This window comes from Pseudochaenichthys georgianus, chromosome 12, assembly GCF_902827115.2.
Source record: "Pseudochaenichthys georgianus chromosome 12, fPseGeo1.2, whole genome shotgun sequence".
Taxonomy (NCBI): domain Eukaryota; kingdom Metazoa; phylum Chordata; class Actinopteri; order Perciformes; family Channichthyidae; genus Pseudochaenichthys; species Pseudochaenichthys georgianus.
Genome location: NC_047514.1, coordinates 5,657,640 through 5,674,765, shown reverse-complemented (window position 1 = coordinate 5,674,765; position 17,126 = coordinate 5,657,640). Strand labels below are relative to the sequence as shown.

Sequence of the window (17,126 nt, the reverse complement as noted above, 5' to 3'; positions counted from 1 at the left end):
TCAGACAGGTTTTTATAGAAATGGATCAGGAGAAAAAGTGAGAATATTTTTACACATGTTGATGTATAAAAGACACGTGGATTTTGCATAATAGGCAACCTTTAAGTATTAACTCAATTATATGGTGTCCTTGGGTGTAATGAAAGGCGCCCTTATATTAAATGTATTATTATTATTAAAAGCTTGTCAGCAAACTCAGAGAAAGAAATCATGAGTTTCATAAAGAAATGACCTTATCTTACTTCTTTATACTTTAGGCACAAGGCTTCTAAATGCGTGTTTAATTATTTAGTTAGAATAGAGATGAAAAACGGATACCTTTTTTGGCCATGTGTCACAAAAGGTTGATTCAGAATGTACCTCACATGCGCCAGACCTGCAGCAAAAACACTTTTCTCCACTTACACATGTCAGCTTTACAAGGGCATTCAACATTAGTCATCAAATCCTTCAGTGAACCGCACATGACTGCATGTCACACAGGCTTCTTGTTTTTGCGCTGGGACCCGCTCTCATGTACAACGGAGCAAGACTCGAACATGGAGGCAGATATTAGTTTCTATTGATGGGGAAGCAGTCTCTTTTATTACAGTGCGGTCCGTTCGATGGTTTCGAAGACCTCATTCAATCACAGCTAAGACGAGTTGGAGAAAGTTGACCTTGAGTGACTTTCTGAAGCAGATCATTTGGAGACCTGTGGTGGAGAACTGAACTCTGGTGTCGATTACAGAGGAGCCATCCAACCTCTGCAGCTTATCCAGAAAGCACATCATATATTACTTGACAAAGAAGAAGGATGTATCTTCTACTGATGAACCTTTGGGAGAAGAACTCAGATCTTGTACGTGAGTAATTAGAAGTACCAGAGTGCAGGGCTACGCTGTTACAAGTAAAAACCCTGCATTCAAAATCGTACTCAAGTCAAAGTTAGTACAGTACTTGAGTAAATGTTTTATTTATTTATGAAGACGTTATTATTTCTTTTTAATGAAGAAACTAATATTGGCTTCTGGATTATTGAGGAAGCCGATTTTTAGATTCTATTGATATACTGTAGAAGCAGAATCTTATTTTACATTTTTCTTATTAACAAAGAAGCAGATTTGACTTTTTAATTGATGAATAATCTAGATTGTTGCTTGCATTGATGAAGAAGCAGATGTTAATGTGTGTAGATAATATAGTGGATAACATTGCTTAACTTTGCTGCAGCTAGAAGATAGAGACTTAGGGCAGGGTGTCTCAAACTCAAGGCCCGGGGGCCAAATCCGGCCCGATACTTCATTTTATGTGGCCTCCGCAAGAGCTTGCAAAGATATAATACGTTTATTATACTGTTACATGCCACTTTACAGAAGCCAGGTTGCCCATAAACGACATGTCCGCACAATGCATCTCGTTTTGTGACATGCGCACTGAAGAGACTTGGCAATTATTTGCCCTGGACTTCTGCTTTCAGACATATGTTAATTACTAAGTTATTATCCTATCCGATAATAATCCAAGTCAGAGGCATTAATGTAATATAATACCTTATATATATATATATATATATTACATATTTATATAGTTACAACCGGCCCTTTGAGTGCAACCTTTATGCGAATGTGGCCCACGATGAAATTGAGTTTGACACCCCTGCTTTAGGGGAATAAACATATTTTTTAAATTTTCACATTCAGAAAGTTAATCCGACACATTTTACCGCAGGTACTTTGTTTATTTACAATTTCCACTACCTCTTTTTGTTGATATCATTTTTCCTCCCTCACTGTGAAACATTTTATTTTTCAAATCTTCCATCAAAAGCGCAAAGTGAGATTTGATTTAGATGGAAAAATCAAAGCAGAGCCCGTAGAACTAAGGGAATAAAACAGAAAGCTCACAAAGGTAACGTTTTCCTCCGCCTGCTGAGGGACCTGCATTAAACATCAAAGGGGGGAGATAAAAAAAAAAAGCTGTGTTTCAGGAACAAAGAGTAAAGAGCGCACTCACTCGATGTGATGGACATTCTCTCCACCTTTCTGCCACACGTAGGTCATGTTGGGGGGGGTCGGCCACCGCCTGGCACCGCAGCAATGCATTCTGGGACTTGTTGAGAGAGGTGCTTTTGGGAGGTATGACAATAACAGGCGGACCTGTAGGGAGTCACAAAATATGTGATTACAAAAAGGGATACAATTAAATATAATTCTCTAAAATGACAGGGGAAAAAAAATACTTTATTTATCAGAGGGGGGATTTAGTTTTTGTAATAGTCGTTCTGTTTTAGAATTATATTAAATATTAAATAATAAAACAGTATGGGGAAATAAAGACCTTTTTGAGCATTAAAGCATGGAAACATGTCACAGTAGAGAAACTAAATACCAATATGAACCTGAAATGAGCATAATATGTCCACTTTAATTATATACTCACTGTTAGTCTTTAAAAAAAGCGTTTCACTTTCCGCAAAATCTGCTTTATCATTTCAATTCAGCCGGTGAGTGTGGCAGAAGTCACAAAAAGTGCCCTTCTTTTTGTCCTTTAGGCTACACTTTTGCCGAAAACGTTACAGCAGTGATCAAAGTTAACTTTGATTGCGAAATAACATGTTTGTATCAAACAAAATGTTCTGCTTCAATTGTTTCTTTTGAGTGTTTATCCTTTAAAAAACATGTCCACTGCACTTAAAAACCCTTTGTTTTCTCGCTTGCCAGACACAAATGGAGACAAGCTCCTGTATTAAAGGGGCGGTCTCAGAGCAATCCAACAGCAACATAAATAACATTTAAAATAAAATAAAAAACAACTTTCTTTCTTAGGGTCAAAGTGTCATTAAATATGATGACAGTCATTCATAGCTTCATTCAAAAAACATTAAAGGAGCTTTGAATGTAAAAAAAAATTGTCTTCGGGCACATCCCAACGTTTAAATCTTACAGAAATAATACATACATAAATCTTAGACTTAAGGAGGACATGCTTTGCTTATTTTTAGGTTCACATTTGTATTTCGTGCCTCTACTGCGACATGTCTTCATGCTTTAATGTTCTCCCTTTGTCTCCCCCATAGCTCTTATTTTTAATGTGAATTTAATATAGCCTTCAGTATCTTTTAAACGTCCTAAATGCATCAAAGAGGACGCATATTTGTTTTTCATTTACTGTGGATCTATGAGAGAGTTACTGATAAATAAAAAATATACGTAACATACCGACATGAAAGTGGAATCAAGTGTGAAATACGGCGGAGTTACACATCATAAAACTCTGATCATGATCTACCTCACACAGAGATGATTGGTATTCGCCTCTGTAGTGTAATGTGATACGACACACTAAACACATGTTTTCTGAAGATTCCTGGCTTATCAGTTCTTATGAGTTGAAGGGATTGAAGGGAAAATATTAGAAATGTAAGTTTGAATGTTGGTGCAATACATGAGGATATATATTAAACTGCCCCTATCCGTTTTCAATTATTACATAAACAAACTCATCTTTAAACAGTTCCTTTAACGTGTAATTAATATTGTATTCTTTGTACTTTAGTGTGTTGTGTGGAGATTATTTTAACATTAATTTTAACCTGCTTTGTAGCATTATTTATTACATTATTTATATATTTGTATTTGGTTTATTTTATTATGTGAATATATGTATTTATTATTATTGATTATATATTTTGAGGAAGTACTGAGTTGTTTTACTAAAAATAAATAGTGGAATAATAAATACAAATAAATAAATGCTTTATTAAAAGAATGTTTGTGATATACCAGTATTGACAATAACACTGATACTTAAAAAAAGGAACAAAATAAATATTTCTATATCGATTAAATGTTTATTAAACCATCATACTGCCCTGGTGAATTATCACATCCAAGATAATGATGTAGTTAAAATGTGATGGTAGCAAATTAGGCTAATTTAAATTAATTTAAATATTTGTACACAAAATAGAAGAAAACATAAGAAAAAGTATGTGGTGACAATATTTTGGATTAAAAAATATAAATCTACAATGTTTGTCGAAAATACTGCATAAAATTTGTTTTACCATAAAGAAGTAAAGTACCTCCTCCATTGTTAATAGTACAGCATCTAAGTAAATGTATGTAGCTACTTGCCACAATTGGAGTGTAATAGTGAATGCATCACTGGGTTAAGCAACAAACACTCATATTACTGTGAGAAAATGAGCTGGGGATTTGAGTGTTGAAAGTCCTGATTACTGCTTGACGATTACACCAAAGCACAGGAGGAAAGCTGTCGAAAAGAACCTTTTCAGAAACAAAATAATTGAAAACATAATAATACCCAATACCCCGAGACTCGTGCTGGAAATTTCATGTAATCTCCTAGTAAACTAATCATGAACGCCTGTTAGAAGGTGTTGTCATGCATTAGTTTGGAGGTTACCGAAAGCTTTTAGACTTCATCCAGATCAGCTATAGTCTCCTGTGATCCATCCATGTGGCACCGGCGCACAAAAACACAGCCAAAGCTCACATAATGTGACTAAGACTGACAGTATTAAAGCGGTATCTGCTCGGGATGATTATTACCGTACTTTTCGGACTATAAGCCGCGACTTTTTTCCCCATTTTTTTTGTACAGTTAACAGCCACTAGCGAACCTCCTAAATCTATGGATTTTACAGGTAAAATTAACCACCTTTAACTCTATGGGCTCTATGACCGGTCCGCGCCCGCCACCTTTAAGCGGCGGGCTCCAGCAGGAAAAGCTGGAGGCCGGAAAAGAGTGAGACAGGTTGCGCGCCAAAGTAAAAGTGGAACCGAGAGACAGAACGAGAGCAAGACAGACGGACAATTTAGCTGCTGCGGCTTATATGCAGCAGCTAGTACTTTATAGTCCGAAAAGTACGGTATTCAAGATTCCAGAGATATTATGCAAAAATAAATAAAACAGACAATGTTTCCCCACGCAGCAGCACAACGCTCCAGACGAGTCCTGGCCCTCCGGAGAAAAAAGACCCCGCAGTAGGTGTAGGTGTAGGAGTACAAAAAAGGAGTCAGGAATAAACAGCACAATGCATTACGTCGTGCTGTGTTGGTGGTGGAATCCTATGATACATAGCAGAACATTTGAATATTCTACATGTATTTGTCCTCATATTGGGCAGTCAATTCGTACATTTCAGGCAAGTCGTTGCTGTCAAAAGACACAAAACTATGGAATCTACCAAATGAATAAAAAACCGAGCACATTGAAGTCCTGGATTCAAGAGAAACAATGTTGTTCTTAAACCTATTACCCATGTAGACACACTTGTATTTTATATATAGAATGTATCTAAGTAGATGTGTTTTTTGTTTTGTTTTGAAAGAATAACTTTTCCCTACAAACTCAGAAATGTTGATACCTATACAAGTGAAATTCTATTATTCTTGATAATCCAAAAAACAAGTGAAATTCTACATACATGCCATTGATATATTGCTCATATTAAAGCTCATTATTCCTTCACTAATATGTTTTAAATATGTATTTGTTTATTATAAGGCTGTCCTTCAAACAACTGTTTAATTCAAGTTTCTCACCAAATACAAGATTACATTTGAATAGTTTATGATAACGATATAATAATCCTTTGCCCAATCTTATATTTACTGAAAGCTTGAACGAGTCATTATATAACTCAATGAAATCTTGCTGTGTTTACCTTAGCTGTTAGCTTCGGTAGCTAAGCTTACCTCCAGCTGCTAACAGCTAACAGCTAACATTTGGTGTCTAGTTCTGCTCTCAACACATATACTCTTCTGATTTTAAAACATTTTTCATATCAGGAAAAACTAAATCCTCCTGAATAAGATCTCTGTTTGTACCATTAGCTAACGACCGGACAAAATGAGTCTTGGGCCTGACAGTGCTAGATTGCTATGGTATGGCTACAAATGCTAATGCTATAGCTAGTAGGCTAGCTATAGGCTATGTGTTTTCTTGGGAATCTGTCACATTTTGAAAACATTACATCTCATGATATAATGACATATGGTCAAGCCCACAGCTCAAGAGAAATGTACATTTTCAATAAACCAGTAACATTTTTAGATATGTAAAAAGACAATTTGTTTCCCCCTGCAGCAGCTTCACAAACTCCTAAAAACCGCGTTAAATCTCTGAAACTCAGCCTGCAAATTGAACCAAACGCAGAGCTTCATGACGATAAAGCAACTCTCTACATCCCCAATGAAATCCTGTCTCAAATGATGATATCAATATCATAGCGCCAGAACATGAGTGAAATTCAGTTTGAGTTGCTGCTAAGACTTGTGTCATATGATGCAAGAAGGAGAAAGAGAAACGGATGGCATGCAGCCAATTTAGGCGCACACACACACACATCCCAGAGACTGAAGGAACACACACACACACACACAGTGACCTTTGATCTTGACTCTGGTCACGCGGGTCACGTTCCCCTCGGAGTTGGAGGCGTGGCAGGTGTACTCTCCTGCTGACTGTGCGCTCACTGCTGGCAGAGATAAGGCTCCTTCCTGTAAACATCATTATCAGATCAGCCGAGAGGCACATTGACGCAACTAGCACATATAAATACATAAATGTAACAGATAGTGTACGCACATACAGACAGGTACACACATACTGTACATGCGATACATACTTATGATGGATTAAAAGATGTGGAATGTGTGTAGGATACACTAAGGAATGCACTTTATTGAAACACAACGCATTTGGTGAAGAAGTTGAAAGTCTGTTTGCAGAATAAGATTTTAAGTGTTTAATTTGAAGGATTACACAGGGCCGTCCCTTGCTCAGTTGAGGCCCCCTCCGCGAGGTGAGGCCCCACGCAGTCTGTGTGATCTTCCTGTAAGGAGGGACGGCCCTGGGATTACATCAGTGCTTCTGGTTTAATTTGTTAGTGTTTCCTAGCTAATTCAACTTTTAAGAAATTCGTTAGTTATTATTTGGAGGAAGCCGACCACTAGATTGTGAACCAGACTGATCCGCCTATGATTTATTTTTATATTTGTTTATTTTTATGAGTAATATTGTTTAATCTAGTTCCGTCGCTACCAGATGCAACAATGGGTAACCATGAACACACTTTAACACATACAGTACTGTATACAACCCTTGTGAAATGAATTTGATGGTATGTAAATACTGTTATTTGTTCATTTTATGTACACATTTGACATAAAATGAAGATGAAATATAATTGTTCTGAAGCTATAATCCACTGCTCGTTAATGCAAAGAGCAAATCAGACAATCATGTCGCAGTCATTTCGTGCATTTAAGGATTTATACATCAAGATGATATTTTTAAGATCAATCTAAATCATCAGAATTTGGCTGATTTAAGTGACTTTGAACGTAGCATGGATGTTAGCTTACTGTAGCACTAGACACAAAAATGAAATCCATATTCATCATTAAAGCACAGTTGTATAACATACCTGATCTTCTGTCCTTTGAATGACACTGCCATCCTTTAACCAGGTGATTGTTGGAGTGGGGTTGCCATTAGCAACACAGGTAAGCGAGAGGGATCTTCCAACCAGAGCTTCCACCACAGGAGGCGGGGCTTCGGCGAAGGTGGGTGGAGCTACGGAGTAAATCATTAAAAGATTAACGTCAATTCATTTATACAAGGAAAGGATTTATACAAGTAAATCCCCTTTGGTTTAATTTGTAAAACACAATATTCTCTATGAAAATACACCTAAATAAGGGCTGGTCGATATGTAAAAACAAATATTACGATATTTCTGATGAAATACCTTCATATCGATATTGCGTTGGGTTGACAATTGGTGCTTTAACTAAATATGTATCAGTTATAAATAGTATAATTGCTGGTAGGTTATGAAAAATTAATTACTTTACTGTAAGCCTTTACAAACTAGAAAAGGATACTTAATATCATATAAGAAATTACGATATCTAGTCTTATATTGCGACTTCGATACAATATCGATATTTGGCCCGGCCTTAAAATAGAGGAAAATGTAGCAAAATAAAACTCTACAGCAGCCACAAAGCAGCAGCAATACGAGAAAAAACTCCAAAGAGAAAAAACAGAATATCAGACAAAAAGTCCTTTGTCTCCATCCTCAGCATTTTATCAATTCATGTACAGCAGCTCAGCTTCGTTCATTAAACAGCAGCCGTCTGTGTTCAGTTAACTTCCATCAAGTTCCATTATTATTTCAACCAAAGTCAAAAAGCTGCCTTTTTTTTTTTAGAACTATAAATGATTTACACTTTGATCTCATCACAGAACACACACAGAGAATTTTCCTTTAACGTCCGACCCTAAACGAACCGCTTGCAACAATTCTTCTGCTTTAAACATTTGTTGTAACTTTGTATATTAAATAACCAGTGGAAAAAGTTTCTTTCTACAAGACTAAGAATCATTTTTCTTTTGTTATCTGGATTACCGGTTGAAATGTTTGTTTTAGTGTCGGGGAGGCCTGGTGAAACTATGGTTTATAATTCGAAAACGACTGGCAGACACTCCTGGTCTAAAACAAATACACTTTTAAATGTGAATGGCTTTTGTTCTTTGAGCATTTTCCGCCCATGGAGGCCTTTGACAATCTCATATGTTGAGACAAACACTAGGGAAATAAAGAGCATACCTGCGAGGGCTGTCAGTGATGGTGCGTTCAAGGCCTCAGTCATAATCTATTATATTACACTCTTTTCTAACGGGTGCACACAGGCCAACTCGGTGCAACTGTCTCGCCTCGCTTTGATCTGCAAGCGTCAGCCCCAACTTTGTTCTGTATGTTTGTGGCAAAGGTTTTCCCAATTGCGTATAAACTTCAAAGCACAACAAAATAATGATGCATATTTAGATGTATTATTTAGACCTATCTATACGTAGGGTGACAACTGTAGTCAGGAAAAAATAGCGTGGAAAAAGTCAAAAGTTGCCCAACTTACCTGATCTGTAAAGAAAGTTTACCTTAAAAAAAAATTCTAAATAAAAGTTTAGTTTAAACAACGTGTACACAGAGTTTGAGTGGTGCTTTACAGAGTAGTAGACAGGGATGATGGTATAGATGATGTAGTAGTTAAATTGGACTATTCTGCTAATAAGGCTGAAAACCATGTACTTGGAACCTTTAGATTTATTGTATTATTTGGCATAGAAAGGGACAATTTCTGCAATAACGTCATTGTATACAGTAGGAAGTGGCAGACTGGAAAATACAGTAGGATCTACAGGAACTTGATAGTTCAAACCTGCTCTGTGCAGCTTTAATGTCAAACTGATTAAATATATCTCAAGACATTTGTATAAAGGAATTAATACACTTTTTATTTATTTGTCTGCAGTGAGAGACTGACGCTAACGCTAACCCACCTCCTTTGTACACTAAGTGACACTTTGTGAGAGCTGCCAATGACTAGGATTATAATGCCACCACTATATACTCTAATAATAATATTTAAATATGAGACTATGCACTTTAGCCAGTAGCGCACTATAGTAGCCGACATTGTGTCTCATAATAACATCGGCCCTAAGAAGTCAGTCAAACACTGCCATGGGAAACGCCCACCAATACGTATAAAACATGTATTATCCTCTTTTGAAAAGTGGCACATTATGTACAGCTGCATATAGTTTCAAGTATCGTTCGACATAAGAGCCTCATATATTACATTTTGACTAGACCAGAGACTGTGTATAAGGATCTGGTTTCATGCAGCCTAAGGCCAATGTTCCCTTTTTAAATGCATCTTTTGGCATCAAAGATCCGCTCCTGCTGCCATTATGATCCTGGCTCACATTGGGTTTGGTTCTAAGAAAGATATGGAAAGAAAGTTGCCACAATAAGAGCAAATTATCAAATGTAATAATTACAGCTGTTTCTCTGCTGTTGTTATAAGTTATGCATTCGGACTTTCTGTGTTTTCATTGGCAGACCAGGCGAAGAGCAATCTTATATTTTCAAACTACATATTTTATTTTATGTATTTATATTATATACACACGCAGTCATTTTCAACTATGGAAAAAGGCCTTGCCAGAGGTCTCTCCGAGTGCCATTCTGGTTAAGGTTCGGATCACTGATTTTCTCCTATGAAGCGAACGAAAGACAAACACACACCACCCACCGGTTATAGAGAGCCGAGTCCAGGTGCCATTTTGCGGCTCATCCGTGGATTCATCCAGCAAGAGGATTCGACACTCGTACAAGCCCTGGTCACCCAACTGCAGCCCCTCCACCCTGAGGTCGGTGAAGCGAACCAGAGACACCCGCCCTGCAGAAACAAAGCACACAAAGACACATTATAAGCCTGCACCTGATGCTGATTTCACCTGTCATTTCACTCCAAGCATTATTGTTCTGGCCCGAAACAGTACATTCACAAACAACACACACAAATAAATCCTGGTTGCCAGGCGAAGGCTTCCTCGAGCGCGGCTAGTAACACCGGCCCTTTATCTTTTTTTCCCGTCTGCAGCTCACATCTCTCCGGTGTCCTTCTAGATTTCACACTTTATCAGACAGACAATTATGCGGCAACTCAACAGCAGGGAACGGCCCGGCTGAAGAGAAACTGTCAATGGAAGTATTATTGAGCTCTGCTCTCAGGAAAACAAGACAACATGAACACAATAAAACAAAATGGAATAGTGCTGCTGGGATGAGCGTGTGGCGACGGTAATTATTAACCTAGGCTTTTTAGTGGCAGGAAGGGACAGTCGAAAAAGAACCAGGAAGTTGGAGTTAGGCATGTTGGCAGGGATAACACACCTTATTTACTTTTCCGTGCTGCCAAAGGGGAAGTAAATCCATGCGGGAGAAGAGGGGAGGGAGGAAAACAGTGGAGGAAAACACACATCAGCAAACACTCTAGGGATTAAGCATTTCAAAATCCTAGCCTTTGACCCATGGGAGTTTTATTTTCCCCGTGGTGTGTTTACTCGCTCAGTGCGATATAGGTCAGTACAGCACCTCAGAGGAAAGGTTGCTTTGACGCAGGGAAACGTGATTGGGTGTCATCGGATAAAAAGGAAGGGTGGAGGTGAAGTGAGAGCATGACCCAACAAATGCCGCACAATGACACGATGCACCACGACAAGAGATTTGAATGCGAGGTAAATTAAGCGAGAGAGGGAAAGCAGAGGAAGAAGAAAGGGAAATGTGTGTGAATGCTTTGAGGTTTTAGTGAGTTTTTGGGCGTGTAACTCAACTGAAAAGTGTAGGTCATTAAGCTTTGAATGGTTGATGGAAAACAAAAGAGACAACAAACAATAACAAACAATGTCTCTGGAAAGACTTATTATAATACAATGAAAATTAGATAATAAAGGAGGCATAGAAACATTTCATTATAGAAACGACATTAATTAGAGGCTTCAAATGATGAAAAAAAGTATAGGTCTGGGTCAAAATCAAAATGATATATAATATAATTCATAGTGACTTAATATGATATACAATATAATATTATAAAAATTAGTAGAAGTAGTTCTGTTGTCTCTATTTAACTAAATTAAATCTTTCATTTTTTTATTTTAGGTTAAAGAAATAATATAATTTGCAGTAAATATAGATTAATCATTATAAGAATAATATAATAATCGATTTTTATATAAAAAGGATAAATAGTTAATATAATATAAAATATAAATAATTAGCCACACAAATGTTTATTTGTGTCTCTATTATTATCCATCCTACCTTGTATTGCTGCATTTTGATGTATTTATTCAGCCATTTTAACTTACCACTTTTTTTTTTTAAACATCATATGCACTTGCCCAGCTTCAGCGTTGGACTTAACAAATATGTTGTAACTGCCTTCAGTCAGATACACAGTGGAAAACAAGAGGAGGCTGATTTTGCAGCTTAATGCCAATGTTTTTGGAATGAAGTGAGTCTGGCCTGATTGATATGCAACACAACTGCTCCGGTGGCCCCTGTAAGAATAGTTGTCATGCTGTTGAGAGTAAAATATCAACAAAAATAATCCCCTTTTGTTGGGAAAATACTGAATGTACTCTCAATATCAGAGTAGCACATGATAACGAAGGCCCAACTGTAACTGACATGTACATGACAGGATGTATGATTACATGGAAGAGCATCAGGACTGTTTTAGGCATATGATAGCTGATGTGATTAACACGATGATTCAGCCTCTATGGAGATAGACATATGACAAGCATGCTCATTTCTGATGTGGGTCTTAGCTAATCTGAACTAAACATTGTATACTGCTTTGAACCGATATTCCTCCATCGTGTGACTGTGTAACTCCCTCTCTTGTATATCAGCATGTGAAGGCCACAGTTCTGGAACTAGTTGAACCAAATGCTACAAATACTACTTCCATTCTTGCAAGGATAATATTTATTATTATTATTATTATTATTATCCTGATATTGAAGCTCAAGCCGGTGACGAGTGACACCTTTGCTTGATGTTCTCCGACATTCCGTCAACTTTACTGACATCCTGCTCGCTTCAAAATGTTCCAAAGGAGTAAAAATACATTAAACCCTAGGTGGTAAAAGACTAAAATCATTCAGATCATGACACGTGAAACCAAAGAGTGAAAATGATACCTACAACAGGTAAAAGCCCCTCCCCTATACCAACATCTCATATGCCATCCCCTGCACCCCCACCTCTCACTTCTTTGTTACTAAACAATTCCCTTTATCAATTCAATTCATGCACAAACACACTGACCACACCCATATCGATTCTCACACACACACACACACACACACACACACACACACACCATTCATTGCAGAACTGTTTCCAACTGTAGACGGTCAACCATCAACCCCAGAAGGCTTGTTCCCTCAATACGGTCTCAGGTAACGGGGAAACACGAAACCATTCAGCGCTGTGAGGAAATACAACTCTTACAAAGGAGTAGCATCAGTCTGATTTGAAAGGCTAACAGACTCTACTGGCCTTAGAGGAGATTATTAAATGCGGCAGCTATGTTGCTTAAGGTAATAGCTTCAAAAAGGGGAGGGGTTTAATCCAAGTTCATTGATAGTGAATGTAAACACTTGTGTACAGTTTAAAACAGGACTATGCTCAGTTTGAGGTTCATATTTGTGACTCTAGTCTACTGGGACTGAACTTTGGGATTTAAGCCTTTGCAGACCATTGACATCCACAAAAACCTATATAACAAACTACAGGAAAGGGAAAACCCCACAAAGCATAATGGGCCTCTTTAAATCGATTGGTCAGTCTATTATGTTTCCTTTTCAATGCATGTTTTCCTTTGCTCCTTTAATACCATACGAATAAAGGATTTCTGATGCTGACTCTTGGATTCGACTTTAAAGAGCTTTTATTTATTTGTTTTGCAGCGTTACCCAAGTTGGGTTCATTCCTGTCCTCGCTTCCTTTTCTTTTTTTAAGCGCTGCAAATGATGAAGCTAATCAGGCTTTGAACTACAAAATAACCTTCAAAGTGAAACAAAAGCAACCATTCCTGTTAGGGATGCACGATATTGATTTTTGAAACCGATACCGATAACTTCCTGCTTCTCAAGACCGATACCGATAACCGATAATAATATAATATATATATTAAATGTACCTGTAGTTTTTGCACACCTGGTGGTAAAAAAAAGACTAGTAGTGAGCAAATGACATGAGCATTACTACTATGAACAAAACAAAGCCAAGAACAGTTTTGACTCTTCAAAGTGACCATATTTATTTTCCCAAACGTCTTGCCTTTTTCAAAAGCCTCGTCGATAGGTAAAAGCCCCGGTGCCTTTGCAGCTGGCTTTGGATTCGCCGCTAGTTTAGCAGCGCAGGCGTCTTCGTACGCTTTTAACACACCATCGTAGCGTTGGCGATGTTTCAGGTGACTAATCAGGTTGGAAGTATTATAGCTCGTTGCCTGTTTCCCTCCTCGTGGAACTTCTGCATTGCATTTGTTAATACAAATAGCAAGCGAACCATCTAACTCTGAAACTTTGAAATAGTCCCACCGACGACATGTTTGTTTACTGTCCTGGCTTCACGGCCGCACAACATTTACGTCACAGCCAGGCATGAGTTAGGGAGCGCTGGATTTGTGAAAAACTCCCCTCTTCCTAAACCACTAATACCACAGTACTGGCAAAACGGGAGGAGCCGAGTGAAAACAAGCGCCCCTCATCCCAATCCACCCACACCCAGTACTTTTTTCTTTTTTTTACCCAAAGAATATATTGTATATTATCGGGGCTATTAATACTTTTATCGGGTTTATCGGGATGACGTCATAATTCCTAATATCGGACCGAAAATTATCGGGCCGATAATTATCGTGCACCACTAAGTGCATACAACAAGTTAGTGGGTTTTCATAAAGCTACCATAGAAGTGGTGGAATGAGCATCAGGACAGCAGAAAGCTTACACATCTTCCGGCGCAGACTGAGAACTTATATCTTTCGACTCCACTTCGAGCGATAGAATTACTAACAAAGCACTTATAAAGGACTGGCTTATCTAAAGCCAGTTGAGTAGCACTTGAAATGTTTTGGCTCTATGAAACCTGATGTACTTTATGATTCTGTTTTCTTCACATTTGTATCTTGTTGGTCGAATGCACGTATTGTAAGTCGCTTTGGATAAAAGCCTCAGCTAAATGTAATGTAAAGAAGCAGGCCCTTAAAACGACAAAAGCAGCACGTTTTGTTGCCTCAGTTTTATTCAGAGGGAAGGCTGCACCAGAGGTATTGATTTGCTTCTCCCAAAATGAATGTGTAACATGTTGGAGACAAAGTTTACAAATGACAAAAGAGTCTTTTGGGGAATCAATGTGGAAAGTATTCGTTTTGGACAGCGCCTCTTTATGAAAAATAATTTAAATTCGATACTGCATTGTGTGACACAGACGTTTGTGGCCCTGAGAATGTGATATTCACGGGCGGGGAGCCAACGTCGTCTCTGAGGGATGTCGTCAGCTCTTGGCAAGCGGAGGCATTCAGGTAGCGGTTAAAAAAAAGCAGCAGATGAAGTTTCACTCCTCGCTGCTTGTTGCTCTATTAAACCCCACTGTGTGCGATCGAGCTGCTTCCTTGCTGCTCTAACAAATATGAGTAATCCCCGAGTAAACCCTCATGTTTGTCTATGTGGGAAAAGAAGCTGATTGGCATTGTTAACTGTGTGTAATGTGTTCAGATCACACTCCTGCTGATTGTGATGGGATGCGCACGGTAGAGCAGTGCATTTAAACAGCTGTATTTACTTTTTATGGAGTCAGCAGCTGTATGGGAGCTGAGGGACTTTCTGTCCTGTTCACAGAGGACAGAATAATCCTTTGATCTTTACTGCTCTATTACAACAAATACATTTAAACCCTTTTAGCTCTTAACACCCTCAGGGGAGCAGCTATCTGATGTATCTCACACTTAAGTGAAACACACAGCATATTGATGGATGAGGTGGACTTTAGGAAGTTTGATTTATATCCTCTTAAGGCAGCAGTGTGGATTCACAGAATTGATTACTCTAGACTCAACAAAGTCAGAAAAGACTTCCACTCTGACTTTAACACGAAATGACTCCTGACTTGGACTTTTGACTTAATACTTGATGTCTTAACTGTAGCCCAAATATGACAAAGTATGTTATGGTGTGCCATAAATTACCCTTTATTTACTGATCAACTACCATTAGAAGATATTCATTTATTCTAGTCCAAAGTTAATGGAGTGGTGCAGGAATGAGTCCCAAGACCTGGAGATGACTTGTCATTTTACCACTTCTAGTTCCCTCGTCTGAAAGTCAATGGTTTTTTGAACATGTTTGTGGTTAGAAGCCTAAAATAAGGCCTGTGGTTAACACAAGCTTAAGAGATTTTCACGTAATGTTCCACGGTATAAAATACATCAGTAAACACCCCACTGGTGAATGTCCAAAGCTTCCATGTGTCGTACAAATGGGGGTTGCTAAATAGTGACTAAATGAAAAGACTTAACCTCATCACACCAAACATTAGCTGCCTTTAGCTTAGCGATGGTCATGCAATGTAGTTTGTTTATAGCCTTACATTAGCTCTTTACTTTCGTGCCATTGCATTTACGCTTCAAAAATGGCAGTGATGTTAATGTGTGGAGATTATCCTGTTGAGAAAAACCTTTAGATATCATAATTGTGTGTTAGCCAGAATGCTTCTTTTCTGCAATTTACTCAAATCCAATAAGGAAATACCATTGCTTTTTGTCGAGGGAGACCGTGAGATAATAACTAACGGGTCGATGCACAAAAATCAGTGCACCACCCCATTTTCCAAATCCAGTTTTATAGGCCAATCCAACAGCATCCAATCAGGTTGCAGGAAAATCATGAAGACCTAATGTTAGGTTACTAAGCACCACTTCGAGAATGCTGTTAAATTTGATTAATAGCGCAATTTTGAAACTCAAGGTTTGGGACTTGAAACTTGTTAGTGTCGACTTTGGAATTAAGTGCAAGGACTTAAGACTCATTATGGGTATGGAAATAATTGACCCTGCCTTAAGGTGATGAATAAGGAGCAATGGTGGGAGTAAAGCGATTCCCAACTAAACTTGGATTTTAACACCAATGACATTCGACTTTACTTGGACATGAGTTGTTTTACTTAAAGATATTTGATATCTTCGCCCGAGCCAGAAAAACGTAAAGCATATTATTTCATTAGCGTGCCCCAAATCTATTAATAGACGTATGTTTTACTTGAGACTGAACCGACCAGATCCAATTTGTTGGACCAAAACCAAACCAAGTTGCATTTGAAAACCATGAAAAAGTAACGTAGCATTACTGTGCACCAGTTGGAAAAATTGATACCAAGGATTACACTACATTATATCATTAAGCAACGCTTTTGTCTAAAGCAACTGACAAAAACTGCAGAAACATTTCGATATCGATATGTTACTTGCAAGGATTGAGGATCCAACCACTGACCGACTAAAAGGGACACCCTTTTAGCCCCAGATGCTCACAGCCTGATAAAAGTGCATACCTAAAACAAACAGTTGTCAGCCAAAAACATTTTGAAGACTTTGAGTAGACATTGGTATTAAATTGAAAGAAAACGTACATTATGACTTGGGACTTGCGAGGAAAGACCTATTTGGGCCTTGCAAAACAATGAATTT

The 17,126-nt window shown here is 38.0% G+C and overlaps 1 protein-coding gene across 1 annotated transcript in view; it reads right to left on the bottom strand.

Annotated features, from left to right (window-relative positions):
- igsf9a (immunoglobulin superfamily, member 9a) overlaps positions 1 to 17,126 on the bottom strand; it is a 67,249-nt gene that overhangs the window by 34,301 nt on the left and 15,822 nt on the right. The window contains 5 exon segments of the mRNA XM_034095361.2: positions 1,996 to 2,051; positions 2,053 to 2,138; positions 6,398 to 6,509; positions 7,439 to 7,587; positions 10,116 to 10,262. Coding sequence (XP_033951252.1) covers positions 1,996 to 2,051; positions 2,053 to 2,138; positions 6,398 to 6,509; positions 7,439 to 7,587; positions 10,116 to 10,262 — 550 coding nt within the window.